The 18966-nt window shown below is 44.4% G+C and overlaps 1 protein-coding gene across 23 annotated transcripts in view; it reads left to right on the top strand.

Moving 5' to 3' along the window:
• Dock9 (dedicator of cytokinesis 9) overlaps positions 1–18966 on the top strand; it is a 258321-nt gene that overhangs the window by 123533 nt on the left and 115822 nt on the right. For all 23 annotated transcript variants that reach the window (XM_021203260.2, XM_021203261.1, XM_021203258.1 and 20 more), the window contains exons 3-7: positions 6289–6378; positions 12670–12752; positions 14891–14960; positions 16608–16703; positions 17745–17879. In XM_021203260.2, the coding sequence (XP_021058919.1) occupies positions 6289–6378; positions 12670–12752; positions 14891–14960; positions 16608–16703; positions 17745–17879 (474 nt within the window). The remainder of the gene's footprint in view (positions 1–6288; positions 6379–12669; positions 12753–14890; positions 14961–16607; positions 16704–17744; positions 17880–18966) is intronic.

Below are 18966 nucleotides of genomic sequence, written 5' to 3'. Positions count from 1 at the left end.
AATCAGGCTGACAATACTTAAGAGAAAAGAAGGGTGTGTGAGCATGCTGCTTTCTAGATGGTGCAGCATGCAGCTCTTCAGACCACCTTGTATTGGAGGAGGTGTTAGAAGTAATGGGAGACAGTTGATAATTACACAGGGGAATAAGCATGGGCTCAATGCAAAACCTACCTAGGATAAGGGCCTGGGTATCTCTGGGCATCTTATATATAGAGATCCACTGAAGGATAGCTGTAATTTATTTCTAAACATAAAAAGAGAGGGGCTAGCCATTTGTATTAGACTATGTTAGAAACTACCTTAAATTTGTATAGCTATGTTGGGCATTCCCTTTAACCTCTACAGATTCCCCAGAGAAGGGTTGTCCCCTTTGCTATAGATGAGGAAAATAAACTGTGAAAGATTAGGTAATTTGCATAATGTTACTGAGGAAGGAGGAGGGAAAGAACAATCAGTGGGTCTGCTATTCTTTGCCATTTTTGATGTTGATTTTTGGTCCAGCCTTTAGCTGGAATAACAATTATAACGGATAGAAATAAGGTGACAAGCTCTTAGTGGTTGTGCTCTTAGTCTCAGCAGTGCTCAGAGACTGAAGCAAAATCAAGAACTAAGGGCCACCGTGTGGAGTGTTATGAATTCTAGGCCAGCCTTGCTATGTGGTAAGAGCTTTCCACACAACCCCGAGAATCACTACAGTACTAGAAAGAAACTCCGCCCATTGTTAGAGGGCCCGGGTGCTCACTGAGTATAACTCTTAGGAGATAGACTTGGACTTTTTTATAAGCCTAATAAGTGAAACTATAGAAATGTAATGTTAATTGGTTTGGCATAGAGTAGAGTATGGTCTGAATGTAACTTTTAGTACACAAAATCTATAGAGAGGTTAAAATAGAATGTTTGCTTGTGCTATATAGACATCCCTCGTCAGTTTCTGTAATGGATCAGAGAGCTTTTGTCTTAATAGGAAAAGCCATATATGCAAGTAATGGATGGTGATTGGCAGTTTCCCTTTTCTACTCCCATTGACTGTTTTATTCATTCATTCTTGAAACATTTACAAGTAAGAAGAGATGTCTCTTGGCCTCAGAGGAAAAGGCGTGTGCCTGCAGGATAATCGAATCAACTGTTAAAACAAGTCTTGGGGACATTTATTTTAAGGCCAACAATTTATAGGGTCAAATATCAGCTTTTTAGGTCTGTAGACCAGATTTTAACCAATGTAACCAGAGTTGGTCAGACTCAGGGGAGCTGACACTCATTTGATAACTCCAAAATAAAAGCAAAATACTACTTTATTAAAGGACATTGGGAAGTATAATAAAACATCTAGGTGTTCTTGGCTTTGCATCTTTTCCTGGTAGGCATGTTGAACTGGGAAGCACGTTATAAACAAGTGGATTGCTGTGGTTGGACTTCAGTGACGACAGTGCGGCCTGGAAAGCTCTGGGCATTAGTGGTGCCTGCTCCATTCTCGACAAGTCACCAGACCTACAGGGGTCTAAACTGATGCTCTTACTGTGCAGGTCCTGTTGATTAAAGTGGTAGGGTTTTAGGATTTAATTGGAAGTCAGTTGGAGTTCAAAGACAGTTTTTGACATAGCAAATATGTTTTATTCTAGGCCTTTAAATTAAAACAAAGCATAATCTCATGGAACCCAGGCTTGTGGAGCTTGTTAAGCATTTGAAGGTGACCTTGAATTTTTGACTCCACCTTCCAAGTGCTGGGACTACAGGCATGAGCCACCAGGCCCAGATTATGTGGTTTAGGAGCAAACCCAGGGCTTTGTCCATACTAGGCGAGCACTCTACCAAAAGAGCTACATTCCTAATCCAGCTCCAACTCCTTAACAAAGCTAGTCTTACCTGGTGGTGCTCTGTCTGCATCACCAGGGTGAGGTTATTTCTCTCATTTGTTCTGAGTACAATTTGAACTCACCCTTCCCAGTTTCAGCATCTTTCCCTAGATACACTTTGTTTGATATGGTTGTCCTCTGTTGGGTTTAGACCCTCTGCTCTTTTCTTAGAATTCGGTGGTCTTCTCTGAGTGTCCTTCTAGATGGAATGCTAATTATATTATAAACTTATTTCCTCCTTCTCTATTAGGCTATACTATAAACTTATTTCCTCCTCCTCCATCAGACTGTATGTGCTCAGTAAGAGTGGCAGATATACGTTTTATTAAACGTTGCATCCTTAGCCATTAGATCCCTGTCTGGAGGAAGGCCAGGGACCCAGACAGGTTGGGATAATAGGTAATTTTTATGTTGAGTTTTAAAATGATTGGTAGAATGTTTTTCATCCCAGTTTACCCTTGGGTTCTGGATGATAGTTATTTCTTATCTACTTCACTTGATGTCTTTACCGTGCTGACTAAGTAGAAGGTGATCGTGGAAACCAGGTTCCTTAATGCTTTGTACGGCCAGTACAGCATTTCAGCACCGTGCTGTAGAGCTGTGCCTATGGTCTTACAACCACGATGAGTAACTGATACAGTAATCGATTATTTCTCACAGTCTGAATCCAGTCAAGGCTCAGCTCAGTGGTTCTTCTGATTTAGGTTTTACCTAGGGAGGGCACATCTAAAATGGCTTCCTCATTGATGTGATGTGATATATGTGGCTTGGGATAACAGGACAGTTTTCTCTGTAGAACATGGCCCTTCTCTATGTCCATCTGATATTGTTTCTCGGTAAGTAGTGTCAAGGTAGTAGAATTTTTAGAAACATTCTTTGAGAATTTCATTACATATATACAATGTATTTTAATTACATGAATATAATGTAGTTTGATCATATTCACCTTTACTCCTTGCCCTGCATCTTCCTACATTCAGCCCCCATCCCACCCCAGCTTCATGCCCATAAAACCCATAGAACTCCACTGAGTTCATTTGGAGTCTAGTTTGTGCTGCTTGCATCTGCATGGATTGTGGGCCCAGTCACTGAAGCATGATGACCCGACCAGGACCTACATCCCTAAGGAAAGCTGACTAACCCAGGTCCTATGGCAACAATCAACTGTCAGCAGCTCTCCAGCTAGAGCTGGAGCTATGGGCCCTCCTCCTTCCATGCTAGAATGCCAGCTGGTTTGGTCTTGTGTGGACTGTAAGTTCATGAGGGCACCGATCCTGTCAGACTCTGAAGACACTTCTCCTTTAGTCAGTCCTCCCCGACCTCTGGCTCCATCAGCCTTTCTGCTCCCTCCTGCTCCCTCCTCCACTGTGATCCTTGAATCTTTGGGTGGGTGTAGTGTACATGTCCCATTTGTGGCTGACAGTGTTCACAGCCACATGTGTGGCTGGCATGTTTCATAGATATGTGCTCTTTGACCTTTGACCAATGGAGTTTGTATGTTAACCAGTGTCCACCACGTGAAGATGAGGTCTGCCAGGTGCAAAGACAGTAGAATTCTTCATGTGGTATTCAGCTTAGCTTAGGAAGATGAAAGGAGTATGATTGCCTTCCTGAAGTCTGCCTTTGGCTTGTGCACCATGACTTCTGGGCTTTGTTAGTCCAGCCTGTTTTCAGGGGAAGAGGAAATAGGCTCCACCTTTGCAGCATGTCTGCAATGTGATCCAGCCACCTGAAGCCTTCTTTAGAGGGGATCAGATCTGATCAAAAGGATCAGATACAATGTAGCTCAAGAAATACTAAAAAATACACTTAAGCTAGATTATGCTGAGGAAGCACATCTAACATGGTTCTGTTGTATGTGTTGTTTTGCATGAAGTCGCTAGTGGGTGGGAACATTTATATTTGGGCAGAGTGGTTGGTCAAAATCAGTTAAGAATTGATCACAATGGCTAATATGTAGCCACAAATTGGAATCAAGACTATCTATCTGTTTGTCTCCCCCCCCCCTTTCACACACACACACACACACACACACACACACACACACACACCCTTGTCTCTCTGAGACACTGCTCTGGTATGTGTCTGACCTTGAACATACTGCAGTCCTCATGCCTTAGCCTTCCAGAGTTATAGACGAGAAAAGCTATGCTTGGCTTTAAGTCTCTGTTGATTTAAAGTTGTTTTCTTTTTCAGATGAGAGCATACATACACAGCAGCTCTTCACCTGTTAAAAAACAAAACAAAACAAAACAAACAAAAAAACAAACCTAAAAGACCTACTGGCAGTTATTTTTCTCACCCAAGAAGGGTGTTAGGGGAAAATGTCACGTAATGACAGGTTCTTGCGTTCCTAATTCTACTGTGAACTTTTTTTTACAACGTTTCCTTTCTTCCTGGTGCTGCGGTGAGAAATGGACTTGAGATGACGCTGACCACAGTCATCTTTGCTTCAGATGAACCCTTTGGCGAAGGTCTTACATAAATAGATTTTTAAGATGTGGAAAGAGCCAAGGAAATCAAGCTAAGGCAACAGTGTCTCAGGACACAGCGCGCGTGTGTGTGTGTGTGTGGACACACAGGACACAGGTGTGTGCCCGCACCTGGCATGCACAGGCTTCGATGGGCAGCTTCCTCTGTCATGATCATGGCTGGCTCACAACAGGTTTGGCAGTCTGGATAGACATGATCTTGTGTTCAGGCTTTTTCAAGTGTTTATACCTCTTCCCCAATGTGTATGATCGTATATATTTCTGTAGCATGTAACAAAGGTCACACTTTGTTTGAAATATTCACTAAATACAAGGATCCTGGGTTTTAGAAGCTCCCTGGAGCCAGCGTGGATGGAGAATTCACCTGCACAGGCTTGGGTGGAGGACAGGAGCTACAAACGTTGCTTTCTGTAGTAAGGAAGCCACCATCCGCATGTTGCCTTTAAGGTGTCTCTCAAAGCCTGGCGTGGTGCACAGGAGTGCAGGGGAGCAACTTGGAGAAGACAGCCCAGAGCAAGACCTGGAAATCTGAAACTGAGGGACAAGACAGCCAATAGCAACAATTGATGGGATTACAGGAAGCCACACAGTAGAAGAAACAGTTAACAGAGTGGCGAGCCTTCCCCAGTGCAGAGAGAGCCTCAGTCAGCTACTCCTTACAATTAACCTCTACATTAAAGAACTGAAATAATTAAACACACAAAATAATCCAATTAATATATAAACAAACAAATTCAGAACTTCTCAAGTGAAGAAGTACAAATGGCCGATAAATACATGGGGGGGGGGAAATGTTGAAGGTATTCACCAGGGAAAACAAATGCAGATTCCACCTGACCCTACCTCCAGTGCCCACGAGGAAGCTCACGCCCATCTGTAACTAACCCAAGCTTCAGGGGTTTTGATGCTCTCTGACCTCTGTAGGCACCAGGCATGCATATGGAATGTATACAGGCAAAACATGCAAGCACGTAGCATAAAATAAATCTAAAAAGGAAAAAAGAAAGCAAGCAACAAATGGTGGTGATGCTGTGGGGGAGAAATGGACCCGTGTTCCGTGTTGCTGGGGCAGTGAATTAGAGCAGCCAGAATGGAAGTCTGCATGGAGGTTCCTTGCAGATCTAAAAATGGGCCTACCCCAGCCTCTAGCTGCTACTTCCCGGGGCTTATGGTAGTTTACTGAAGCCTGTGAACTATAGAGATGCTCGATATCTGTGTGCCGTGGCACTGTTCACAGCAGCCGGCTTACCGGTCAGCCTGGGCAAATAAAGAGAATCTGCTGCAGCTCACAGTGGAGTACTATGCAGCCATGATGAACAGCAGCCCAGTGTTTTCACAGAAAAGGACCTCGTGGTGGTAAGAGAAGGAAACCAGACTCAGGAAACAAATGTCACACAATTTTCTGTCACAGAATCTAGAGGTGTTCGGTTGTTGTTTGTTAGTTTGCTTTTTAAAGAGTCTGGGAAGAGAGGCTAGCTGGAGACAGGACAAGAGAGCGTCCCAAAGATGTCTGTGAACACGGTCTCAGTATGTAGTATGTATGTATGGAGATGGTGTAATGAGATCCACTGTTTTTAGTCGATGTGTAATGTTAATAAAATTAAAATTTTTGAAAGACTGAAATCGCTGGAAGCAAGACTAGCTCTGCTCTTCAGAGGCAAGGAGAGACTCTTGGATGGGAGATTCATTAATAATAATAATAATAATAATAATAATAATAATAATAATAATAATAATAAGTGGTCATTGGGCCTGTACTGCTGCCTTGTCTGGGATGGGAACTTAGAAAGTCAAAAGATTTGCTGTGTGTGGCCCCAGGAGGCATCTGCCCTCACCTGCAGATGTCCGGAGGGACTTCATAGGCCTTGGCCCTGTTGCAGGCCCGTCAGCTGCACCATTAGCATGGCCTTCCATCCTCACCAGCTCTTCTGTTCTGTCCACAGACGGCCATCCTGAGGCGGCAGGGGCGGTACTTACGCTCCACGGTCCCTGCAAATGCAGAGGAGGAAGCACAGAGCCTGTTTGTCACTGAGGTGAGGTTTTTATTTCCTCTGCATCCTGGACATGGTAAAGACATTTCCTTCTACCTAACCACATTTCCTTGAATCTCATTATTTTTCTAAATAGTGTCAAAGAGGTAATGACGGTTTTATAATGAGAAGTTATCAGAGTATAAAATGGGTGGGGATGTCCTGAGGGCTTGCTTGTAATTCTCCAATATTGATGTCTCCAGAGTTTAACTGTGGACATGGACTAAAGGGTTAACTCTTTTTTTTTTTTTTTAAAGATTTATTTATTATATATAAGTACACCGTAGCTGTCTTCAGATACACCAGAAGAGGGCGTCAGATCTCATTACGGATGGTTGTGAGCCACCATGTGGTTGCTGGGATTTGAACTCAGGACCTTCAGAAGAGCAGTCGGTGCTCTTAACTGCTGAGCCACCTCTCCAGCCCCCTAAAGGGTTAACTCTTAAGTGGCAGTACTGTTGACCCCTTGTCATCAATACCATCTGTAACGGTTGATCCATGAGTTTGTGATGGGGTCATTGGCTTCCCTGGTACATCTGTCTCTGCAAGTTAGGTCAGGACTAGAGCCAAGTGTAGCCACATCTCACTGTCCCTGACCTGTGTGTGACGTAATCACATTCCTCCTGTTTGAACACACAAATAATCTGAACAAAGGGAAGTCATAACCAGATAGGAGGCTTTCCTGCCCTGTTGTGTTTGTCTATTCTTCCTGCTGTTTGGGGGTAGAAGAAACTTAGTTGTTACAGTTTTGTTTCTTGAAGTGGTTCATCCTTTAGAAATGAGTTTGGGAGGCAGGAAAATGACTCAGTAGGTGAAGCAGCCTGGTGACCAGCGTTTGATCCCCAGAACCCACAAGAGGAAGGAGAGAGCTAACTCCATAGTCTGTCCTCTGACTTTCATACCTGTGCTGCTTCTCTCTCCCTCCCTCTCCCTCTCTCTGTGTCTCTCTTCACACACACACACACACACACACACACACACACACTCCAATATATTAAAAAAATGGGTTAGACCCAGACTTCTAGTTGGTATTTAGATAAGATACATCCCCATTTAATAAAAGCAAAAGTAAGTTTTGCTTTTATAAGTGAAGACCAATTAAATAACAATATTTTGTCTTACTTGAGATTTTGGAAAAAATAAGTCTGTGTATTAAATGTTTAAAGCAGTGTTCTGTTACTCTGTAATGATGATGTCCTGCTTCATTTCCTTTTCCACCACATTAGTACCCGTAATTCCAGACACACACTAGGTGTCTTTGTATAGGCTTACATACATACATGCACACACACACACACACACACACACACACACTAGATATGTTCATATAGGTTTATACACACATATACTAGGTATATTTATATAGGATCTCACACACACTGGGTATGTTTATATAGGCCTACACATATACTAGGTATATTTATACAGGCTCTCTCTCTGTCTCTCTCCCTCTCCCTCTCCCTCCCCTCTCCCTCTCCCTCCCTCTCTCTCTCTCTCTCTCTCTCTCTCTCTCTCTCTCTCTCTGTCTCTGTCTCTCTGTCTCTCTGTCTCTCTCATCACACACACACACACACACACACACACACGGTATATTTATGCAGGCTTATACACACACTAGGTATATTTATATAGGCTTATGCACACATACACTAGGTATATTTATACAGGCTTACATACACACTGGGTATGTTTATATAGGTTTACACACACTAGGTATGTTTATACAGGCTTACACATACACACTGGAGATGTTTATATAAGCTTACACATACACTATATATTGTTATCTAGGCTTACACATACACACTGGATATGTTTATATAGGCATAAACATTTTTCTAAAGGCAAGTTGTAGCAAAATCTGGCCTGCAGCCTATTTTTTATGACTAAAGTTTCATTAGTACATGACCTTGCCCATCTGTTTACGTTTTGGGCTGCAGTCATAACACAACTAACTTGTAGTAGAGATGTAGAGATCCTGTGACCCTGAAGGCTGGTGGTGTTATGACTGTGTAGACCTCTGCAGAATGCTTATTAACTTCTGTCTTAGAGCACGTGGCAAAATTATTACTCATTCTCCCAACTCCTAAAAATGGGTGTGTGTATGTGTGTGTGTGTAACGCTCAGTTATGTTTTTTAAAGATTTGTTTTAAAATTGTTTCTTTAGATTTATATTTCCTTTTATGTGTCTGAGTGTTTAACCTGCATATATACATGTGTACCACGATCATGTCTGGTGCCCGTAGAGATCAGAGGAAAGTGTTGGCTTCCCTGGACCTGGTGTTATAGATGGTTATGAGCTATGACATGGGTGCTAGGAATTGATCCTGGGTCCTCTGCAGAGCATCTCTCTATCCCAAACTAGTTTAATTTTATGTGTGCGTGTGCTTGCCTACATGTGTACATATGGACCATGTATGTACAGTGCCAATAGAGACCAGAAGAGGGCATCAGGTACTGTGGAACTGGAGTCGTGAGCCATCATGTAGGTGCTGGGAATTGAACCCAGGTCCTCTGCATGAGTACCCAGTGTTCTTAACCACTGGGCCATCTCTTTAGCCTCTCAGTATTTAATCCCTGCAGGTTAAGCAATCCCTGCTTCACCCTGAGCTGCTAAAGCCCGTGTGACTGGACTGTGTTGGACCTCTGCCATCTGCTCTCTACCCTCTAGTATGGACGACAATGAACTTGTAAAACAAAATGCCTTTGTGAGCCTGTCACAGTAACTTCAAGTTCTTGTTGAGGCTCCCAAGTTTGAAAGGTGAATTAAGCCCTGGATCACGTCCCTACCCATTGGAGTGCACAGTTTTCTTATTAGATTTCTTATGGGATCTGTTGTGTCTGAGACTTTCTGGAACCAGGCGGGGTGGGGCTTGCTCTGTTCTGTGCATCTGCTTTGGGATTTAGGCAGTGCCCACAACTAGACAGGCAGCATTGCTTTTGAATGAAGCTGAGGTAATTTGGAATATTTGCTGCTTTTTTTGTAGTTTCTTGTAATTTTACAGTGTGTGTGTGTGTGTACACAAATGCATACCACAGTACACACATGGAGATCTAAAGACAGCTTTCAAGAGCTTATTCTCTTCTGCCATGGGGCTTCAGAGGGGTGGACTCAGGATATCAGGCTTGGTGACCAGTCCCTTTACTGCCGACCGAGTCCTTATTACATAGTTCCTCATCATTTTAAATATTTATAATTCCCCATTTTGCTTAAGATTGTGAGCTGGGTGTGGTGGTGCATGCCTTTAATCCCAGCACTCGGGAGGCAGAGGCAGGCGGATTTCTGAGTTTGAGGCCAGCCTGGTCTACAAAGTGAGTTAGAGAGAGAGAGAGAGAGAGAGAGAGAGAGAAAAAAAAAAAAAAAAAAAAAAAAAAAAAAAAAAGATCGTGAGCAGGTCAGAATTCCAATCTTTCATTCGTGAAAATATTCACACTATTCACTTTTGTCTCTATCCCTTGCTTTTAGTTAGCTGGGTGCACGCCGTATCTCTGGAGGTCCTGTTAGATCCTTAGTGATGCAGCTGCAGTTCCTGATGCTCAGAGCATCATGACCAGATAAAGAGAATGGGTGTGTGCCACACAGAGCCAGGCCCACCTGCATGGGGGTGGCTGTGGGAAACCTGGAACTGTGTGGACTTTCAAACCTTATTTGGTGGCTTTGGAATGTAAATGTGAATGTGGATACCTGATGCCCAGGTGTGAAAGTATTGCTGGAAACTGTGAAAAGTATTCCTAAGGATACAATGACATTCAAATGTTTACAGTTACATAGTCAAAGGAGAATGCTTACCTCCCCTGACTGACTCTGCTCTTCTTTCTTCTCTCATTTTCTTTCACCTTCAAAGAATAATCTAGTACACTCATACTTCCTTCCCTTTGCATCTTTTCAAGAAAAAATGTTTACTGGGGGGAGGGGTAAAAAAACAAAGCAAGCACCATTGTTGTTTCTGTTCAGTTGGTGGCTGCTCAAGTGGAGGTTGTGACACAGACAAAACAATTGATGCCAATGAAGTGGAATAAGAATAGGGGCTTTGTTTAAAAATCATTATTCTTGGACTAATTTTTTCTGTTTTACAATCTTTATTATTATTAAATAATTAATTAATTTACTTACGTTCTAATATTAGCCCCCTTCTCCTCCCAGAACCTCCCCAACCTCCCTATTCCCCCTCCCCTTCTCTTCTGAGAAGGGGGAGCGCCCAAGCCCCCCCTCCCCTGGCTCATCAAGTCATTGAAGGACTAGATATATCCTCTCCCACTGAGACTGGATCCCTCTCCAGTTATTAGGGGACCCACATGACAGCCAAGATGCTCATCTGCTACATATGCGTGCAGTGGGGTGAGGCCTAGGTCCAGCCCATGCTCTCTTCTTTGGTTGATGGTTCAGTCTCTGGGAACCCCCAAGGGTCCAGGTTATTTGACTCTGTTGGACTTCCTGTGGAGTTCCTATCCTCTTTGGGTCTCTCAACTCTTCCACAAGAGTCCCTGAGCTCCATCTAATGTTTGCCTGTGGGTCTCTGCATCTCTTTCCACTGGCTGCTGAGTAGAGCCTCTCAGAGGATCCTTATGCTGGACTCCTGTCTGCAAGCATAGCAGAGTATCATTAACAGTATCAGGGATTGGTTCTTGTCCATGGGATGGGTCTCAATTTGAGCCAGTCATTGGTTGTCCATTCCCTCTGTCTGCTGTTTTTGTCCCTGCATATCTCATAGGCAGGATATATTTTGGGTCTAAGGTTTTGTTGGTGGATTGGTGTCTTTATCCCTCCACTGGGAGACCTGCCTGGCCACAGAAGGTAGGCCGAGCCAGTTTAAAAAAAAATTAGGTATGACACAAATACATCTTTGTTGGTTTTCATGTGTTCTTTTTCTCTATCAGTTTTGTGTATGTCAAGAGCTAACTAAAATCTCACAGCCACCCAGGAAGTAGAGGAAGGGCACCCTGCTGGCCCCTTGTAGTCATGTAGTGAGGTAGTTCTGATATAGTGTGTAAACCATAGTGACACTAGAAGAAGCCTTAGCAGTGGAGTGAATGCCCCATATAGTACACATGCAAGCTCATGTGTACGTGCACACAAATGCATGTACATGCACACACATACATGTATGCACATACACATGCATGCACACACATGCATCCATGCATACACATGAGTGCACATGGATGCACATGCATGCATATGACCATGTACACACACACATGTACACAGGTATAGAGGTCATGGAATCGTATGAGTTGAAGTCTACATCTTTCCTGTGCATGATCTCACTTTGTCACTTATGAATGTGAAGAAAACTGAGGACAAATTTAAATGGTTATAGTAACTAACAGCACTAGTTCTAAAGTCAGTAGTGATCATGAAATGTCTTTAGGTTCACACACGCTATTCTCTTTGATGTTCTAGTAGAGAGACATATGGCCTCTTCCAACACCATGCAGTAGATAGCAGTGGAGTGCTCAGCAGGTAAAGGCGCCTGCTGCTAAGCCTGCTGACCTGAGTCTGATCTCCCAGATATGTGTGGTAGAAGGAGAGAATCAACTTTGGCAGGTTGACCCCTAGCTTCTCCTTGAGCACAATGGCATGTGCTCCCCCCCCCACACACACACACACAAACACATGCATCTGTCTTGGTAACTCTTCCTTTGTTTGCTGTAATAAGACACCATGATGAAGGTAGCTTATAGAGGAGTGAGTTTACTGGGAGCTTACTGTTCAGAGGCAAGTGAATGGCCATAGTGGTGGGGAGCGTGGTGGCAGGCAGGTGTGGTACTGAGACAGTAACTGAGAACTTACATCTTGATTCACACATACGAGCCTGAGTGTGAGATTTTGGCAATGGTGTGGGCTTTTCAAACCTCAAAAGCTCTACCCAGTCCAGTGGCACACCTCCTCTAACAAGGCCACACCTCCTAAGCCTTTCCAGACAGTTCCACCAACTGGGGACCAAATATTTAAATATATGAGCCTGTGGGGGCATTCTCATCCAAACCACCATAGCAACATAAAACATTTCTTATAAAAACAAATGATTATAAGCTGGGAATAGTTATTGTTATTTCAGTGTTGCTGTATAAAAGCTGCTGTCAGATTGTTGATATTGATAACTTGACACAGTTGCTCCCAAGGGTTGGGATTCGGAGTCTGGTGTCTCACAGGAGACTCTGTGATGTTAGATGATTGACAGCCGAACTTTTGTATGTCTCTAGGGTCTGACTTCCCCAAACTCCTCATGTTCCCCAGAAGTCATTATCTGACTTTCTGTTTCTGTTTGTTTCCTCTAAATACTCCACCAGTGCATCAAAACCTACAACTCTGACTGGCATCTTGTGACCTATAAATATGAAGATTACTCAGGAGAGTTCCGACAGCTTCCAAAGTAAGTCGGTTGTCTGCTGGCCGTGGGGGAGGTGCTTCGGGCTCGTGTGTGTGTGTGTGTGTGTGTGTGTGTGTGTGTGTGTGTGTGTGTGTGTTCATCTGTGTAGTCAGAGTAATCATGAGAATGCTTGTAGACAAATTCTGTGCATGGTACAGCTTTTGATCGAAAGACCCAGTGTCATACTCTGATATGGGTAAGCAGCAGTAAGAACTTATGGGTGACTTAATTCTGATCTGAAACTGTTTGGAGAACCAGAAAGTTTTCACAGAGATATATAAGAGACAAGGTCAGTCTATCAAAATGTTCTGCACTGTGGTTTTATGGCTATTAAATTGATCACTTTTACTATCATTTATTAATTGTATGAAGTGACAGCTTTCATCATGACATTTCATCCACATATAGAATGCTCTCTGATCATCTTCAGTCCCCTGTGACTGTATTCTGTTCCTTCCCCACTGGTCTGTTTCCTCATTATTCAAGACCCACTTACTTCCACTATCTGGAGCTCACCCCCTCATTACTGCTGACACACTTGCTGTGTGTACCACTGGGTCATAGTCACACTTCCATCCAAACATACACAATTCTGCTTGTCCCCATTCTCCCATCCCTGTGCGTCCGTCTTTATATCCCTCAGGCACATTCTTTTATATCATCTATGCCTCCATTGTTTTTTGTATCTGCATAAAGTTTATGCTGCACATATGAGAGAAAGCCTGTACATGTGTTTCTGAGACTGGACTAATTTCTGTAATGTGAGTATTTCCTGTTGCATTCATTCTTTAGGGCAGAAAAAAATTTTTCATCATGTGTATCCATTCCCCTGTTCACAGATCCCTGGGTTGATTCCAGCATAATTCTTGAAAATAGTGGCACGTGCATGCGTGCATATCTGTGTGTGTCTCTGTGTGTCTGTGTGTGTATGTGTGTGTATATGTGTGTGTATGTGTGTACGTGTGTGTATGTGTGTGTATATGTGTGTATGTGTGTATATGTGTATGTGTGTATGTGTGTATATGTGTGTATATGTGTGTGTATGTTTGTGTATGTGTGTATATATGTGTGTATGTGTGTGTATGTGTGTATGTGTATGTGTGTGTGTGTGTGTGTGTGTATGTTCAAAAGAATATTTTGGAGAAGAAATGTGTGCAGACTGTCTACATTAGATACATTTTGCTTTGAGAAAGTAAGTATGATGCAGTGTTTTCCCAGGTCAGTTCCCGGCCTCCTTGAAGCTCTAACGGGTCCTCAAGCATACCAGAAATGATAGTGTTCATGTTGGTTTGTCATAAAAGGAATCAGGGTGGAGAGTCTGCAGAAAACAACACGTCCCAACACAGTCGGCAGAGGGAAACAGCAAACGGTGACAGGCTGTTTTCAGTCACCACCTCCTCTGAAATCTTAGTACTCAAGGCTCACCTTGTCCTTTGGCATGGGTGCGTCTATGAGATTCCGAGCCTTTTGTGTTCTCCTCAGTGGACCACACTGTTTGTTTTTGTATGTGTGTGGCCCAGCCACTCCTTAGAGTGTTCAGCCAACTTCCTGATCGACTCTTTAAACATCAGAGGGAGCGCTCCTGGCCAACAGTTTCTCCACACTGATAGGCGCCTGGGCGCCATAGCTGATCAGCGTTCACTTGGGGATTTGAAGATAATTCCTGTTTGATCTAATTAATCTACCTTCCTCCAGAGGGCATGTGTAAAGTGCCCAGGATGTGCCTAGCACATAGGCTGTTTGTATAACTGTAGCTATTGCTGTTATAATTGTCAATAATGTCCATTGATAACCGCGCCTCATCCTCCATCAGTAATCAATTAAAACTCTGTGACCCTATTTTCCTTTCTCATATTTTCTGTTAAAAAATTGTCCCACCCAGTTGTTTCATCAGAACCCATTCCGTTTTCTTATATTTAGCCGGCCTCCTTACCCCAGTAGTCTGTGGCTTATTTCTACAGCGGGAACTCTGCTGACAGGAGTCCCATGGCTCGCCCACTTGAGAAGCAGGGGTGTAGACTGTGTAACTCCTTATCTCAGCAACCACCGTTGGACTTGTTGCCGCTGGTTCCTTGCATGGATGGAGAAACAGACTATTTGTTATGCATTTACAAAGCAAGTTTTCTTTCTTCTTTTTAAAGCAAAGTGCCCAAACTGGATAAACTTCCGGTCCACGTCTTTGAAGTCGATGAGGAGGCCGACAAAGACGAGGTGGGATTCCTGTTCTTTCTTGCCTTTCTCCTCCCTCGAGACTGACTGCGCAGGCTTTGAGGGACGAGCTGACCTCTAAGCCCAAACAGGAATTGGGATGTTTAGTGAAGCAAAGGAAGATTTTTTTTAAAATGTACTTTTGGATTGATGGACTTAAGGTCCCTGTTTTATCTGGACTGCTTAGCATCTCACGGTCTCTGATGCGTGCTTTTGTTCTGAGATCATTTGCAAAGACTTGGATCAGATCTGGCTCACTGTTGAAAGATATTGAGATCTTAAGTTTAGATTGTTTTCTGACAGGATATCATTCATGGGCAGCTGGTAGAAGTAAAATGGCTCTCTCTCCAATGGTTGTGTTAATGCAGTGTAACTTCAACGATCTCCCTAACTCTTGGAGAAAAGGGGGCAGAGCCTGAGGGCTCTGCATTTCTCATCGTCCCCGTGTGAGCTTAGACGGTCCCTTTTACTTAGTGGTTTGCCGTACAGTATTGACTGTTGGTAGACACCCATAGTATTCATGCAGCAACCTGTTCTAGAATTAATTCTCAGAAATGCGTTGCTAGGCATGAGTGCTCACAGAGCATACCTTTAATCCCTGCATACAATAGGCATGTGGATCTCTGATTCTTAGGCCAGCCTGGTCTACATCATGAGTTCTGGGCCACCAAGGGCTGCTCAGTCCTTTTTTTTTTTTTTAAAAGATGCTCATTATAGGGGCAGGAAGACCAAGTGAAAGTGTACATGGAGAGTGCCTAGTAGCTTAGGAAGTCCTTGTCAGGTAAGTGTTTTCTCAGTAGTAATAACAGTGCTAATACTATAAATACTGAAGTGGAGCGGGAGTCAGGCCTTTCTGCAGATTCTGTAACAAAAGACTTGACCATTTGCAGGTGACGTTGCCTTTGTCTTTCTATGGTCTCTCAGGCGAGTCCAGCCTTTGTCACTGTGAACTGATGTTGCCATCTACATAATCCATAGTCGAAAGCTGTGCAGTGGAGTTACAGAGGGGGGAAAAATTCAAAAAGTTTTCAGTGACTTCACAATTTTGTGTTGGGCCACATTTATCTCTAGCCACGTCTATACCTGCCGGCTGCTGCTGGGACACGCATGGTACACGCCTAATAAAGTTTTAGTGTTGGGCCGCGGCTCAGCACCCACCTCACACCCAGCTCCCACTGGGGAGGTCTTAGTTCAGAGACTTTTATTTATGAGTAGCTCTGCCTCTCTCCCTCACCCCGTCCTTTTACCCCTCTGTTCTACATTGTGCTTATCTCTCCCCAAACCAAGCCTCTAGAAAAATTTTCAAGAATTTCCTTTTGTCCTCTAACCACAGAGGAGTGTAGTTTGAAAACTTTCTTCATGAAACCAGGCAGGGCCGCACAACTGAGTGGTTAAGTGTGGTATGTGGTCTGCGGCTCATTAAACTCCGGAAAGTAAGAGCTTGGCCTGGCACTAACCTGACCTTTAACAGAACAGGAGTTCTAGAAATGTACCCTCGCCTCTCTTCACTGGTAAATGGACTTTACTGAGGCATTAATGTCCCAGAAAAGTGGTAACCGCCCACCTTGGCACAGGTGGGATGGTTTTCCCACGGGTGACACTCACAGAAAGGGCAGAGGACTGATGCTGCTGTATTCCCCTTCTCTCTAGGATGCCGCTTCCCTTGGGTCTCAGAAGGGGGGGATCACCAAGCACGGCTGGCTGTACAAAGGCAACATGAACAGCGCCATCAGTGTGACTATGAGGGTAAGAGCTCCTCGGCCGCTTCTCCCTCACGTGCAGCCCCCTCTCTGTGACTTGAGAGGACTGCACCAGATGAACAGGCATTGCTATTTTTCCCCACAAAGGGGATCTTGTCTGGCTCCTAAGATGCTTTCCTGGTGACGGCCCCACCATTGCCACAGCCATGTCCACCTGCTTGCCCTCACAGCCTCCAGAGCCCTGGCATAAGAGCTTGTCACAGGGCAGAGGTGAGGGGTACCACTGGTTGGGTTTTCTTCCTTGTCTCAAGTGCATTGTGTGTCCTCATACTTCATGAGGTAAACCTAAGCACTCCTATGGACGTGTCCTGTGACAGAGTAACGCCAAAGTGAGGGTCAAAAAGGAAGAGGGTGAAATCTGGAGAGAAGAGTAAAGGAGGGCCCAGGGGTTGGAGCATTTGCTGTTCTGTAGAGGGAGGCTCACAGCTAGCTGCCTGTCACTCCGCTGCAGTGGCATCCCACACCTCTGGCTTCCACAGGCATCAGCACTCATGTGCATACTGCACACAGACACTTAGACATGGGAAAAAATTAAAATAAAAAAAAATTAGTTTAAGAAGTTGTACAGTGGAGACCAGGATGAGACCTAAGGAGAAGAGACAGTGAGGAAAGTACGGTGAACGTGGAGATGAAAACCAATCCAGGGAAGTGCTGACTGCCGGGATCCTGAGGTCCAAAGTCCTTCCAGGTCATAGTGGAGGACAGCCATGTTGTGTGAGGGAGGGCTCTGGGAATTTGAGAGCACATCTCTGCCTTCCTGGGACTCCATCCAAAGTTGGAGCTCCCTTCCATACTTTTGGAAGGTTGCATAAAATTTCAAGCTCTCTGGGCGAGAAACAATGTCCTGTGACAAGGAGGCAGGGAGACGGTTGTGTCGAGTCTTTCCCCAGCTGATCCAGTCACCGGTGATGTTGGCTAGAATCCCACTAGCTTTAGAGAGTGCTGGCTGGGTTTTCAATAGTACCGGTGGCTTGCCAGTTCCCACTGTCCGTTTAGGAAGACAAACTGTCTGTGTTTCTTTCTTCAGTCATTCAAGAGGCGGTTTTTCCACCTGATTCAACTTGGCGATGGATCTTACAATCTAAACTTTTATAAAGATGAGAAGATCTCCAAGGAACCGAAAGGATCCATATTCCTGGATTCCTGCATGGGCGTGATCCAGGTGAGTGGGAAAAGGTCCTGTCAGGTTTTCTGGTCTGCTGTGGAGCTGTGCATGAATGAGCAGATTTGGGGAAATGCTTCCTAACGAGGCTGTAATTATGGTAGAAAGATAATCTGAAAACAAACATGATTTTCATCATTTTGAAGATGGCAGGATATTGTGGTAGTCAGGGGTCCTTTAGTATATGAGGTTTTGTGTTTAAAACTCAGATAAGATGGCATGCACCTATAAACCCTGTCCTCAGGACAGCTAGGCAGAGGGCGATCTTAGGTTCAAGGCCAGCCTAGGCCACATAGTAAAACCCACCAAACTGAGATGTCCCCGTCCTAGCATGGAGGCTTGTTCCATTTCACAATTCACAAACGGCCTGGCTCATCAGAATATGCCCAAGTAATTACAGAATGAAGACCATGAATGTGTCCCTTCTGGGCCTCAGACAGAGAGGTTCTGTGGCCAGTAAGCAGTCTCCCTGTCAAGTAGACAGTAGACGGATTCAGCGTCACCAGAGAAGCCTCCCTCAAAGTGACAGTAGCTTGGAGCTGGATTCTATAAGGACGTTGTGTGGTGGGCTAGCATGAAGTCAGAGACGCGGCTCTTCAGTTTGACCATGGATCTTTCTGTTTTGGTATTTACATTTTTACCTAAAATCCAATTGCATCGTCATCCTCTAGTGAATATGCTTGTCTCATCTCATTTGCAATGGAGAGCTGAGGTACTGCACCCCTGCATGCCTGCACTCCCTACACCCCTGCATACCCGCACCCTTGTGTACCTGCACCCCTGTATACCTGCACCCCTGTACACCTGAAGCAGTCATTTTCAGCTTCTTTGGTAGCAGGTGCTTGCACCTCACTCCTTATCCATGGCTCCTGTGCTAAAGGCAGGACCATCCGAGACTGATGGCTTCCTCCTCCCTCAGAGCTGCTCCTGGAGACCCTTTCTCTTCACCTTCCTCACCGTATAGGACGCTCTGCTTCCGGGACCCTGTTGCTGTGCTCCTTTATATACTGGGTCTCACATCGTCTAGCCTGGCCTCAAAACAAGCAGAAGGGGACCTGGTCCTTCTGATCCTCCTGCTTCTGCCTCC

Source organism: Mus pahari, chromosome 8 (assembly GCF_900095145.1).
Source record: "Mus pahari chromosome 8, PAHARI_EIJ_v1.1, whole genome shotgun sequence".
Taxonomy (NCBI): Eukaryota; Metazoa; Chordata; class Mammalia; order Rodentia; family Muridae; genus Mus; species Mus pahari.
This window is presented reverse-complemented; position numbering and strand designations above follow the sequence as displayed.